The 14,254-nt window shown below is 44.6% G+C and overlaps 1 protein-coding gene and 1 long non-coding RNA gene across 6 annotated transcripts in view; one reads left to right on the top strand and one right to left on the bottom strand.

Annotated features, from left to right (window-relative positions):
* sbf1 (SET binding factor 1) overlaps window positions 1–6,534 on the top strand; it is a 36,571-nt gene extending 30,037 nt beyond the window's left edge. For 4 of the 5 annotated variants that reach the window (XM_055511561.1, XM_029161627.3, XM_029161630.3 and 1 more), the window contains 12 exons: window positions 129–203; window positions 676–848; window positions 958–1,134; window positions 1,243–1,344; window positions 1,426–1,611; window positions 1,704–1,830; window positions 1,950–2,080; window positions 2,188–2,532; window positions 2,627–2,832; window positions 2,915–3,002; window positions 3,094–3,225; window positions 4,047–6,534. In XM_055511561.1, the coding sequence (XP_055367536.1) occupies window positions 129–203; window positions 676–848; window positions 958–1,134; window positions 1,243–1,344; window positions 1,426–1,611; window positions 1,704–1,830; window positions 1,950–2,080; window positions 2,188–2,532; window positions 2,627–2,832; window positions 2,915–3,002; window positions 3,094–3,225; window positions 4,047–4,145 (1,841 nt within the window). In that variant the 3' untranslated portion in view covers window positions 4,146–6,534. The remainder of the gene's footprint in view (window positions 1–128; window positions 204–675; window positions 849–957; window positions 1,135–1,242; window positions 1,345–1,425; window positions 1,612–1,703; window positions 1,831–1,949; window positions 2,081–2,187; window positions 2,533–2,626; window positions 2,833–2,914; window positions 3,003–3,093; window positions 3,226–4,046) is intronic. The other variant, XM_029161629.3, reaches the window with a different exon arrangement.
* Window positions 5,980–9,273, bottom strand: LOC114861913 (uncharacterized). The gene is made up of 2 exons (XR_003786893.2): window positions 8,929–9,273; window positions 5,980–7,519 (listed from the first exon to the last, which is right to left on the bottom strand). It is a non-coding gene; the product is annotated as an uncharacterized LOC114861913 (long non-coding RNA).
* Window positions 9,274–14,254: the final 4,981 nt, after the last annotated feature.

The following is a 14,254-nucleotide window of genomic DNA, read 5'->3' as shown; positions in this document are numbered from 1 at the left end:
TTGGTTTTAGTTCAAAGGTCATGTTAATGAGCATCCTCACAACTGTGGATTTGCTAGTACAGTATGTGTGCATGGGACTGTCATCCATCATTGTTGGTTAATAGGCCGTTTCTGTCATTTGACCTCAGCTCTGGGTCAAAGGGCGAAAGTCATCTCCCTCTCTCAGCCCAAAGTGTCTGGCAAGGCCAGGAACGCTACTAGAGGTACAGTAGGCCATGGCTCCACACCTTTAACCCTCCATTCCTGTCTAACCAATCAACTGTAGCGTCCATGTTTGGCGTGGTCACCGGTAACATACACGTCTTTTTGGGACTAATGGTCTGTCGTTACTGCTGTGTGTGTGCATGTTGCCGCTGCTGCAGCTCAGCTAGCGTCTGTTCACTGTCTCCTCTTCGATTATGTCTCTGTTGAATGTCGATGCCAATCAAGAGTGTTATTGTAGCATAGCTGTGATCTAGTTAGATGTAGCAGGCTGGACTAGTAGTTTCACTTCTGCCTTATTTACCAGCATGGCTATACCTAGCTGTGGATGTTGAAGTGATCCCAGTTTATTATAGCTCACAGTAAACTGGAATCTTACATTTAATGGCTCCTAATGAAAGAAAGAAAATTACAAGGATCAATTACTCTATTACTTTTTGAGTCTTAAAGGAGAACTGTATGTGTCTGTTGCAGGTAAATGGGGCAGCATTCGAGGCAGCGGGCGTCTAAGTGCCTACAATCCAGACGTGGGGACACGTCTGGCTGGGAAAGAGTCCCCGCAGTCCAACGGAGGGCCCAGTGAGGCGCTGTTCCTCCGCCAGCAGAAGGCCTACCTCTACATTATAGGAGACAAGGCCCAGCTTAAGGTGATTCAGAACAGACGCAACTGAGTGTGTCTGTTATTAACAGCCTCCATAATTTGAGCTTTGTAAGTTTGATGGTGAATTAACCTAGGTCGTGTGTTGTTTTGCTCAGGGCGGGAAGCAGGACTCATTCCAGCAGTGGGAGGTGGTTCCCATTGAGGTGTGTGACGTGCGGCAGGTGAAGAACAGCTTTAAAAAGCTGATGAAGGCCTGTGTGCCAAGCTCCTCGACGTCTGACCCCAACATGAGTTTCCTGCGCTGCCTGGAAGAGTCTGAATGGATGGCTTTGGTTAGTAGCCACTGCTTTTCCCTGTGTGTGTGCCTGCGTGCGTGCGTGCGTGCGTGCGTGCGTGCGTGTAACACACACTTATTTTGCCCTTGGTGTGTGCGTGTCCAGTTGCACAGGGTGCTGCAGGTGTCGGTCCTGGTGGTGGAACTTCTGGACACGGGCTCATCGGTCATGGTCAGCCTGGAGGACGGCTGGGACGTCACCACGCAGGTTTGAGCCGCACCAGAACTCTAATGGCCGGAGGCTGTGGACAAAGGGAGGCACTCAGGAGGGGGGCTTTTCCTTGTGCAGGTGGTGTCCCTGGTGCAGCTGCTGTCCGACCCCTACTACAGAACGTTCGACGGCTTCCGGTTGTTGGTAGAGAAAGAGTGGCTGTCGTTTGGCCACCGGTTCAGCCACCGCGGAGCGCAGACGCTGGCCAGCCAGAGTAGCGGCTTCACCCCCGTCTTCCTGCAGTTCCTCGACTGCGTGCACCAGGTCTGCAGCACTGTGGCAATGTGTTCACTGCAGTGTAACCGTATGCTTTCTTTGGCTTAAACCCGCACATGTGTTACTGTCACTGCCCTCAGATCCACCTTCAGTTCCCCATGGAGTTCGAGTTCAGTCAGTACTACCTGAAGTTCTTGGCTTACCACTACGTGTCCAGTCGCTTCCGCACCTTCCTGCTCGACTCGGACTACGAACGCATAGAGCTGGGTAGGAACCTCAGAGCCAACATAATATCAGTTATAGAGTTACCAGTTAGTCTTCTCTCCAGAAATACTAAGTCAGTCAGATGCAGTCCCTGTTGTTCTGACAAGCGTGTGTGTTTGTAGGAGTGTTGTACGAAGAGAAAGGCGAGAGGAAAAGCCCGCAGGTGTGCAAGTCTGTGTGGGACTACATCGACAGGCTCCACAAGAAAACGCCCATCTTTTTCAACTACATGTTCTCTCCTGAAGATGACGAGGTGAGCCTGCTGCACACACGTTGTATCTGCTGCATAAACTACACTAAGAACCTTTGTGAAAATGATAGAACACTGCCTCATTAGCTGTGTGACTAATCGAGTTCCAGGTGTTGCGGCCGTACACCTTCGTCTCCAACCTGAAGGTGTGGGACTTCTACCAGGGGGAGACCTTGTCAGAGGGGCCGTCCTACGACTGGGAGCTGAGGGGCCGACAGGAGACTGTGGCCGAGGAAGCGCCAGAGAAGCCTGACAGCAGCGGGCCCAAGTCGCAGCGGCACGTCGTGTGGCCGTGCTACGACAACCTGAGCAAGGCCGTGCCTGATGCCATCACCAAGCTGTTGCAGGACCTGCAGAGCCTGGAGGCCGAACTGGGCCAGACGTCGGAGAAGTGGAAGGACACGTGGGACAAGATCAAGGCCGCACAGAGGACTGAAACCAAACTGGAGAGCAAGGTGAGACGAACCCCCCAAGTCAAAACAAGCGGCTGCATCTCACATGCACGAAGGCAGAGCTGTGAAAAGAAAAGATTCTCTTCTTCCTCCACAGCCTTCCTTCTCCAGCTCTCTGCTAATGTCGTCCAACTTGAGCCACCAGCGGCGTTCCCAGGGCGTGTACCTGCAGGAGAGCGGCGTGGGATCGTCCATCAACCTGGCCCTGGAGTGCGAGGCGAGTGCCACATCGACGCCTGTCGCTGGTCGGCCGAGCACCAGCACGCTGTACAGCCAGTTCCAGAGCACGGAGAGTGAGAACAGGTGTGGACCCATTCTATCTCAGCTTTTAGCTTTTGCATCACATTGTGGAGCTGCTTCAGCCTTTCATTTTTTCTGTCTTTAGGAGTTTTGAAGGCATCTTGTATAAAAAAGGGGCGTTGTTAAAACCATGGAAGCCCCGGTGGTTCGTGCTGGACAAGACAAAGCATCAGGTATGAGGGATTTAAAAAAGAAAAACTGTATCCAGTGAAGCCAAACTGCTGACTGTGCCTGTGTGACACTAAGCATTTATCCCGTCCCCAGCTGAGATACTATGAGACCAGGCAGGACAAGGACTGTAAGGGGGTGATTGAGCTGGCTGAAGTGGAGTCCGTCACACCAGGAACGCCCACCATGGGGGCCCCGAAAAACATTGACGAGAAAGCCTTTTTCGACGTGAGTGTGCGCTGCGACACCTGCATGAGCCCCTGTTGTTGTTACATAAATTGTATTTCGTTATATTATAAATCAAAGTAAACCATAGCGCACAAAATGGTAGGAATTGTTGTTAATAGAGTCTCGAACCTCACAAGCTTGTACAATTTTAGGGGTTGTAAATTATAGGCATCAACTGTTAACCCATGACACCATCATTAATTCAAATCAGGACAGAAACCGACGACATTTTATTTACTATTTTTATTTATTTTTTATTTATTTTATTTTATTTTCATGTAAGGACCGTCAAAAAAACAAGTCAATTCTAAAAAACGAAGCTATTGTTTGGTAGTTTAACCTGCAACCAGGCTTGTCAAATCATATTACTTGTATAAGGAAACGTATTGCATCTGCAACATAAGCGGTAACATCAGTGTGGTAGAGTATAATTTAAAAAATTACATATTGTGCGTACAGTGTTATTGTTGTGCACACATATTATTGTTCTTCTTATTACATTATATTGATTCAGATTTGTGAAGCAAAAGCCTGATACTTCAGTCTAAAATTACTTGAAACAAAGATTGTTACAAGTAATTTGAACATAATAAGAAGTGTGAGAACAAAAGTACAGGTTCCACATGGTTTTTAATTTTTATTTAAGCACAACACACGGAGTGTCTCATGCACTAATCGGTGTGTTAGTGTTAGATTTTCAGGATTTTGTGACACAAGTTACCCTTAACAATGAGTCATAAAAACAACAAAGCATTCATTAGTACCAGTTGATTAGTAGTAACATCATTTAACAGCATTGGCTTTCTCGTGGTGTTTTGTAGCTGAAGACGACCAAACGCATGTACAACTTCTGCGCCCAGGACAACCTGAACGCACAGCTGTGGATGGACAGCGTTCAGAGCTGCTTGTCGGACGCCTAGCGCTCGGCTGGACTCGCCCATCTGCAGCAAAGCAGGGAGAGGAAAAGGGGCCTTTCACCACTTAAGCTCTGTTTTTTTGCTAGTGTTGAACTAATAACCTTGCGTCACAAAGCTTCAGTGTTTTTGTTATAAAAAATCTTTTTTAAAAAAGATAAAAAGGAAAAAAAAAAGTCCCGGAAGAACCACTCGCTGTCGTCTCACCTCTCGCAGTTTGACCACTATGTGCGCTGGATGTCAGTGTGCACACATAACATATAATGCAGATAAAAGCATGTTGCATATTCTGTGAGGCGTCCTGCAGCCTGGACCAGCATGAAGATCTTTCCAGATTTGACTTACTAACCCTTTAAAACACTCTGGAGAGGAATGATGGATCGGCTGCAGCCGCCCAACAACCCGTGGAGAACATGTTCAAAGGATGTAACAACATGTAACGACCAAAACATCCCAGAGCAAAACACACACACACACACACACACACACACACACACACACACACACACACTGCCTGATGTAGCCCATTCCCAGTATATTTCCGTTTATAGGAAGTGGAGTGTGTCGTTGCACTCCACTCACAACCACACAACAACCACTCATGAAGGATTTTCCATTTTCTTTCCTAAAGCCTCGGACCAGGACGACCAACGCGCATCACCTGTACTTTGAAAGCCATTAGTCACAGATCAAACTAGGAGAGTCGGTTCAGAGATAAGAAGGTGTCCCGTATGGAGCGTGTCTGTGAATTTTTACTTTCAGAGTGTTTACAAAGTAGACAGAACGCTTGCTCATGCTCCACTGTCCCCCCCTCCCCCAAACAATTCAGATGTTTAAGGGAAGCCGTAGGAAAAAGGAGGGATTTCTTGTGTAGTGACGCCTTTGAAACTGTTAAGATGGAAGGAGCAAAGATCGAGAGGATGCCAACGAAGGATGGGATGGGATGCTTCAGAGAGCTTTTAACAATGCACAGGCAGTTGCCAGAGTGTCAGAAACAAGATGCTTGACAGGGAGAAAATGGCTGATTTTCAGCTGAGGTCTTGTAACCGTGTCCATTGTGACTGAAACCCACGTTAGATTCATTCCAGACTCTGAAGCAAACAGATTCTGCAGAAACATCAGGCACAGCTATGCCCCCGCCAACATCATCATCAGCCGTTCTACAGTTCTACAGAAACGCCTACTCCAGGACTCCATTGTCCATGCACGCATCACCATGGTAACCGCATCAACAGTCTAGGGTGTGTCACTAAGCGTTGAAGACGTACACAAACAGATCGCTGAGCTGGAAGCGGTTGATATTTAGATGCTTCCACAACCTCACACCTCTGCTCACCCCCCTCTTCCACACACAAATGAACCACAGTTGTTAACACAAATCTTGCGATGTAAAATATGTTCTACTGCTGTCTTTGTTGAACATACATTTTGAAATTGTAGATTTTTTTTTGTCTAATAACTTCTTTGTATATACTACTTCAGATTTGTATGTAACGTTTATAGTAGTAATTTATTTAACTTGTCTCCTTAGTAAGAAAGTTCCTCAAGCACCACTTTATGTTTAAATTAGGAATTCAATGTGCCATTTGTTAATTTTCTGTATTAATGTGACTAATATTTCTTTTTTTTTTTGGGTAAACCCTCTCCATTTTCAGTTTTTTTTTGTGTATTTGAACACGACTGTCCTTATTCAACACCAACTATATTAATGGCCAGAGTGAAAAATGGCATCTTAGTGGAAGTGGAAACCTGCTGGTGTTGAAAGGCTGGTTGGATTTTTTTTTAAACTAATGTGTTGCTATGGGTGCGGATCACAGTCGGATATAGCCAACGATCTCACTGCTGCCAACTTTAACCATCTATAGGAAGCTGCCTAAATGGGGGGGGGGGGGTAAAATCTATCATAAAACTCTGTAGTGTACTTTTAAAAAGGGATGATAATTTATCAAATGATTTGGTCTGTAACATTTTCTAAAACTTGTATTCGTCAATGTGACCTCTTCGGACACAGAGTCTGTGTCCTACGAGCCTTTAATCACTGTTCCTGTTTATACTGAATAACTAACACGATTCAAAATAGAAGCGCGCGCACCATCGAAGTGGTCAACTTACTTGACCTCATAATAATCTTCCCGTGAGCAGCAGATTGGGCCAATGTGACGTTGGGACTGTGGTTCGCACCCGAGGTCTGACCCAGCTCATCTTTTCGCTGTAGCTCACTCATCTCTCTGTGGTCACTCTACAGCAATCGGTGAGATTAATTACAATAATGTCATACTTTTTATTTATTTTTTATTTTTTATTAGAAATGACCTTCTGAGCCGGGTTACGTTGTCAATCATATCAGTATAGTTTTTAGAATCCAAATAAAATAAAATCCAAGGGTTTAAATGTTCATCTGTTGTCTTTGTGCTGGAGTGGCTGATTTCACCAGCCCACACCTCAGGTTAGCGACAGACTCACACCTGGATGAACTGATTTAAAGGACGGCACCACCATCTTCTGCCATAATGCTGTGCAGACCCCATCGTTAATAAAAAAAAAAACAACAACTCCTGATTAACTACTTCTATTATCCTGAAAGTCCTATGCTTCAATTTTTTAAGTGCTTTAAAGGAATCAAAGCTTGAAACTGTAGCATGTGACTTCTGTCAAGTGTCAACCCAATGAACAAGGATACGCTTGAAATGGAGCGAAATGCTGGGCAGAAATCAATTTAAAAGGCTCCAGAGAAACGATACAAGGTTATTCATTGTGAACAGAAAAGCACAGGAAGAGGGAGATGTGAGCTAAAGGTCAATGACAGAAGAAGGGGGGGTGGTAAACCAAGGGAGAGGTGAGATGGTTTGGACATGTGCAGAGGAGGGACAGTGAATATAGTGGTAGAAGGGTGTTAGAGATGGAGCTGCCAGGAAAGAGGACGACCAAGGAGGACATGAGGTTGGCTGGTGTGAGTGTAGAAGAAGCCAAAAATAGTGAGGTTGAGAAGGATGGTTCATCGTGGCGATCCCTGATGGGAAAAGCTGAAAGAGAAAGAAGTTATTTATATTATTCTTTTATTTTTACTTATTGCAGAATTCACCTTTTAGATGTCGAGGCCTCTGTTGATTTCACACTTCTCACTGTTTTCTCAACCTATTTTTAGAATCGGGGATCTGTTTGAATCAAGTGGCAAACCACAATGTAACTGCTGTGCATCACCTCGGGCACCAGGCCTCCCAGTGACGCTGTTCCAGTGATGCTGATCCAGTATCGCTGTTCCTGGTCGCCACAGCAGCTCATTACCGTATTTTCCTTAACAAGAGAGATCAAGTGAGGTGGCGTTCTGGCATCCTTCAATGCAGAAGGAAGGGTTCCTTTCCGGTTCTGACCCGTTCTTCCTGCAACCAAAAGTACAAGGATTTACAGGCAGAGAGGTGAGTAGAGCACACACACTGTCACAGAGGCCAAAACTGAAATCAAATCTCCATTGGCTGCTATTGGTACATTTTTCAACTTTTTGTCACGCATGTAAGTTTAATTTATTAAGGCATTTCATTTATTATTATTAATTATAAGATATATGTTGTTTTTCTGAAATTACCATTTCATTTAATCAGTTTCCTATATATAATTTATTCTCCTTCAATAAAACAATTGTCTAATGATATAACATAATTGCAGTCAATATGTTCCAGTTCCCAGCTGAGACCTGGGCTTTCAGCCTTATGAATACTTTGGAGTTAATGTATGTACATCAGAGAACCCAAAATCAGTGGATTTTCCGCAAACGATTGTGGCTGAAGACACTGTGGATGCTCCTTACAGTACCACGACCATGGATCAGGGATCAGGGTGCTGTGAGTCCTGGGCTCTGCACCAGTCACTGCAATCTTATAAAACACTTGTGCTGCTATTGATTGTATGAAAAGTGCTATAGAAATAAAGATTGATTGATTTATTATGCTTAATTCATTTCCACTATATATGTATTTATTTTTGTTCAAATACTAAATGGTTTGTCATGTCACGGTCTCTAAGCTATTTTCTCAAATCTATTTAAGCAGTTCCATTCCTCTTTTCTCTTTATTAAATGGACTGCTTTGCATCAAGGCCAAGTGGTCAACTGCGGCATCGGCGACTGCCACCAGGACATGGAATCTAATGGAAAAGGTAACACCTGCCTGTCGCCTTATTAAATCAATAACAAAAAGTGAATGATAACCACACAATAATATCCAGTGCAGCTCCAGAGAGACTGGGACAAGACAAGGCACCCCATGCACACAGATGGTGAATTTTGTAGAGCAGATGTAAAATTACAAACATCCGGCGTCTGTTTGCGAACACATTGCTCTCCTGACAAGACAGTGCAACTGGTTTTCTTTCTATTTACCAGGCAGCCTTTGACCACTACTCAACACAGCCGAACTGCGCCCTCTGCTGTTCATAAAGTATATTATAAAACCTGTCACCGTCTACGCGCTAATTACAGGATACAGAATCAACCTGAGTACATTCTTAACACTGTTTGTAAATTATGCACACAGTTATCGATGCTCTATTCATTTCTTAATGTCACTAAGCCTGAGTCATAACCTTTACTTCTTAAAGTGGTAATAAATTACAGTTTATGATTTGTAAATCAGACTTGTTATATAAGGACAACCAGTTCATTCTCCAGTTTATCAAGTAGACACTAAAATGTAACGGTAGTAAACAGACGCTGATCACTTTTGGCGATGCGGTAACAGACCGCGGTGAAGTTAGTTTGACGTTGGACATTCAACAGACATTCGACCGAAAGTACCTCCAGACAAGCGGTCCGTGTTTGAACAAGCGATCCGCGGTTCGTGTTCGCTACGCGGACACAGAAAGAGACCACTTGGCACATAAAGACGTTGATTTAGGGACCGTCGACAAATTATTTGGAATTTCAAGAAATTAATAATTCCATAGCGTCCAAACCATATGACCTACTTGTTCAAAACCTGCTCCAAACTGTGTGTCTACATCTCCTTCACAGGGCACAACCTTTTTTCTGAGGAAATAGTCATGTTGCATATTTTTCTATAATATTTTTGTGTAAATATTACTGTAATTTTTCAATACCATCCACACCATATGACCTACTGGTTCAAAACCTGCTCCAAACTTTGTGTCTTACATGTCCTTCTTGGGGCACAACCATATTTGTTGTTTCATTAACACTAAAATATTATTGAAAAATAAGCAACATGACTATGTAATCTACCCAGAGAGGTTGCAAGCCAGTGACCTTTGATCCAGTCCCAAGCCTGGATCAATAGAGAGTGTTGCATTAAGAGGGGCATCCGGCGTAAAACTTGCCAATAACAACTATGTAAATCGTCCATAGGAATTTCATACTGGATCGGTCGAGGTCTGGGTTAACAACGACAACCGATGCTGTTAACCTACAGGGTGCTGGTGGAAATTGGACTACTGTTAGTCAAAGAAGCAGTGCAAACAGAAGGGTTTGTGGACAGAGAGAGAACAGGAAAGGCAGGAGCATAGATCTGAGAATAGAGACTCTTAACGTTGGTGCAATGACAGGGAAAGTGGTGTGTTCTACCATGGTGTGTATAGGAAGAGAAACGAGACGGGATAGGAGTGATCCTAAAGGGTGGGTTGTGAACAATGTTCTAGAGGTGAAAAGATAGGGTGACAGGGTGATGAGCCTAAAGCTAGAAATCGAAGGGATGATGGTAAATGTAGTCAGTGGGTATGCTCCACAAGTGGCTGTGAGTTGGAAGAGAAGGAGAGATTCTGAAGTGAGTTAGATGAGGTCATAGAGAGTGTACCCAGAGGAGAGAGGGCAGTGGTTGGAGCAGACTTCAATAGGCATGTTGGTGAGAGGAACAGGGGTGATGAGGAGGAGATGGGCAGGTTTGGTGTAAAGGAAAGAGTCCCTAGAAGGACAGATGGTGGTGGACTTTGCTAAGAGGATGGAAATGGCTGTAGTCAACACTTACTTCCGGAATAGAGAGGAACACAGAGTGACACACAAGAGTGGAGGTAAGAGCACGCAGGTGGACTACATCCTATGTAGACAAGGTCATTTGAGAGAGGTTAGTGACTGCAAAGTGGTGGTAGGAGAGAGTGTAGCCAGACAGCACTGCATAATGGTGAAGCAGGAAATAGGAAACAGATGAGGTGAGCAAAGCTATGAGAAGGATGAAGAATGAAAAGGATGTTGGTCCTGATGACGTACCTGTAGAGGTGTGAAAGTGTCCAGAAGAGACAGCGGTGGAGTTTCCAACCAGTTTGTTTGAGAGTGAGATAATGCTTGAAGACTGGAGGAGAAGCATTCTGGTGTCGAGTATGGTTTCATGCCCCATAAGAGCACCACTGATGCAATGAGGTAAGGAAGGTGCTGGGGTTCACGTACTTGGGGTCAACAGTTCAGTGTGACGGGGAGTGTTGAAAAGAGGTTTGAGCAAGACTCAAAAGAAGGGTTTTCAAGACAGTGGTGAGACCAGCTCTGCTCTGTGGTTTGAAGACAATAGCAGTGAGAAAGAGACAAGAGGCAGAGATGGAGGTAGCGGAGATGAAAATGCTGAGCTTAGAAGTGACAAGATTGGGCAGAATCAGGAACAAGCTCATCAGAGGGACAGCTCACGTTGCATGTATAAGCAACAGAGTCAGAGAATCCAGACTGAGATGGTGAGATGTAGACACACATTTTGGAGCAGGTCTTCGACCAGTAGGTCACATGGTTTGGGCAGTATTGAAATATTACAGTATTACTTATACAAATATATTATAGAAAAATATGCAAGATGATTTGATCCTAATAAAAGTTGTTGTGCCCTGTGAAGGGGATGTAGATGAACATTTTACACAAAAATATTATAGAAAAATATGCAACATGACTATTTCCTCAGAAAAAAAGTTGTGCCCTGTGAAGGAGTTTTAGACACACAGTTTGGAGCAGGTTTTGAAGCAGTAGGTCATATGGTGTGGACGGTATTGAAAAATTACAGTAATATTTACACAAAAATATTATAGAAAAATATGCAACATGACTATTTCCTCATATAAATGGTTGTGCCCTGTGAAGGACATGTAGACACATAGTTTGGAGCAGGTTTTGAACCAGTAGGTCATATGGTTTGGACGCTATTGAATTATTAATTTCTTGAAAATCCAAATAATTTATCTACGGTCCCTAAATCAACGTCTTCGCGTACCGATTGGTCTCGTTCCGTGTCCGCGTAGCGAACACGAAACGCGGATCGCTTGTTCAAACACGGACCGCTTGTCTGGAGGTACTTTTGGTCGAATGTCTGTTGAATGTCCAACGTCAAACTAACTTACTTACTGATTAAGTAGCTGATAGCTTTCAAATTAGCTTCTAATCAAAAGATATTGGCCTATTTTTTGAAATATGAAAACAAAGTCTCTCACAGGTACAGACAGTAGTTAAATGGACTTGATATTTACTGCAGACCAGTGCTTTGTGACTTTCATTAACTTCACAGAAAAAAACACGTACACAAGTAGGTGTAAAACCCACGACCCACTATGCTACTTTGGTCACTTTATGCGGTTCTTAGCTGTGACTCACTGGCGTTAAAACCAATGCTACTTTCTGACTGGTTGTAACAAGTAGTGGAACGTCTCGGCGCTCCTCGCAGCTCGTCAGCTGATGCCGCCTTCTGAGCGGACAGTTTCCGGACAATCAACCAATAGGTTTGTCCTTCGTTCTCATTGGCCAATCCTCAACACGTGCCCCCGTTTCCCACGCTCCCAGCTACTCTGTGTTTTAAATGGCATGAAAGGAAGGTGTTAGTTCAAGCAGAGAGTTTATGACAAAGTGTAGATGTTTCATCTGTACAGAATATTTATGATTAAGGCAGAACTTGGAAGCCGCTTTTTCCCGTGTCTGTTGAAGAGAAGCTTTACTGGAAACGTCCCTCACACTGGCTAATCTGTGTGTGTGGTTGTGTTGACATTTTGAAAAACAAGTTGTGAAAACAGCAAAACACGATGTTAAGAAGCTTATTATTTGGTTGGCTCAGTATTTAGGGTTTATTTGACCTGCACTGCAGCGCTGTGTCTATATGTAAGGAACTGGACAGTTATCAATCAGAAACAGACTCAACGTTTGAGTGGACGACCCCACGGGTGAGTATGAGCATGCTTGAGTGACAAGTGTGACACAGGCCGGAGGGAGGTCCTGGCTGCTCTGCTTGTGATGCCCTGTGTAGTACTGTGGGGTACTCTGGGGGCCGGAGACCTACCCTCCGCTTGGATGAGAATAAGTTCATGGTGTGCGGACCATGTATGGAGTGCATGAGTTCATGTATGATTGAGTAGATGGTCGTGTGTGTGTGTGTGTGTGTGTGTGTGTGTGTGTGGGGAGGGGTCTGTTCCCCACTCGGGTGCATTGATCCGCTGCCTGGGTGTCGGCTTCTGCCAGCCTCATGCTGTGGGCCAGACATGGTGCCAGGGGATGAGGTCGGGCCGATGGGGTCGGCCCCGCTCCGCTCGTGTGGGGGTGGTGGACCGGGGGTGGGCCCCACTCTGGGCGCGGGGGCATCTCCTGGCGGGCTCCCTACGGACCGTGGGTCCTCAGGCTCCACTCTTTCAGGCCGACCCTCCCACTGGAGGGGAATGTTTGCCCCTGGTTCTCATGGGGCGGACAGCGTTGACCCCCGGTGGCCCACTCTGGCCCGGGTGCTGTCTCTGTGGCTGCTGCAGCTCTGCCTGGGGGGCTCTGTGTGGGCGGCTTGGGTCGTGACACCTGCCCTCCTGGAACTGAAGGTGTGTGGGCTCCCTGGCTGCTAGAGTTCTTTCCTCTGCTTGTTGGATGGGCGTAGTGTAGCTCCTCCCATCACCCCATCACAAGTGGCATTGTTCATGCACCAACATCTGCCTCACCCTTTGGGTGAACAATGTTAAGCTACAGCTTTACTAACCTTGTAGTGGGACACTCAACACCTGAGCTAATAAACAGGCTTTCTAAACCCAACTGTAAGTATTACTGATAATTATCACTACCAAGATCAATAAGGTGTGATTATGGTAGTTGTAATATTATATGTTGTGACTATCAAGTATTATGTGATCATGTGTAAAAATATGTATGCATAAATGTATGTGTATGATTATATTTATGTATGAGTGGATCCACACCTTAATATTATTACAGGTATTAATACTGATTTAACAGTGAACAACAGTACAGCTGTAATTCAGTTGAGATTCAGTTGAGTTGAGAATGTTCCAACCAAATGTGTATCTATGTCTATTTATTTGTTTTGTGCCTGTTTATATTGTGTTGTTTTGCCTCATTTATTTGTTCGGTTTAACCGCTGGTTGCACCCCCCCCCCCTGCAAAAACTCATCCAGGACCAATAAAACCAAAAAAAATAAAAATAAACCACTAACCATGAGTATATATATTCCTTATATACTCCTTTTAAAATAGCAAAACTGTCCATCATATGACATCCAGCTTAATACAAGCGGTTTGTTAAACTGTTGGACAGGAGAGGAAAAATAACAAGAATTTGAAATAGTCGTGTGCAATCATTGCAGCTTAAAGTGGCGTCAGATCATAGCATTGTAGCCGTAAAATCAGTTGAAACACTTTGCTTAAGCAAAAACAAACAGGTGTAAAAGCCCACAGCACATCTTCTGGGGTCCCTCTGTGCCTGGTCTCTACATTGGACATCACTGAATTGCAAACTAAAATAAGGGTAATTAATTTCAGCAGTTTTACAAACTTGGGTCAAGTTTGTTAGAACATGTGCAGTTTTTCCACTACAGCGGTAAGAGATTAATATCTGTGGCTGTAGCTGTAATATAACGATCACTACTTGGGTGTGGTTCACTCACTCACTCACACACACACACCTAAGTCACATGAGGGAACCTAGTTCTGGCCAGGTGTGTTTGTTACTGTCGTTACATTTTAGCTGCAGGTTATCAATCAGACATCTGACCACAGACAGTTGGGTGCGAGCTGAAGTCCACCTTTATCCCACGTGAGAACACTGTAGCTTGATATTCTGATGTGCACTTTGGGTCCAGGGCACAGAATCACCAGAACCCTGGAGGCAGTCAACCTTTTCCCCAGTTCATATCTGTAACAGCAAGAGTTAAACCCT

The sequence above is a fragment of the Betta splendens genome, chromosome 9 (genome assembly GCF_900634795.4).
Source record: "Betta splendens chromosome 9, fBetSpl5.4, whole genome shotgun sequence".
In the NCBI taxonomy this organism is placed as follows: domain Eukaryota; kingdom Metazoa; phylum Chordata; class Actinopteri; order Anabantiformes; family Osphronemidae; genus Betta; species Betta splendens.
This window is presented reverse-complemented; position numbering and strand designations above follow the sequence as displayed.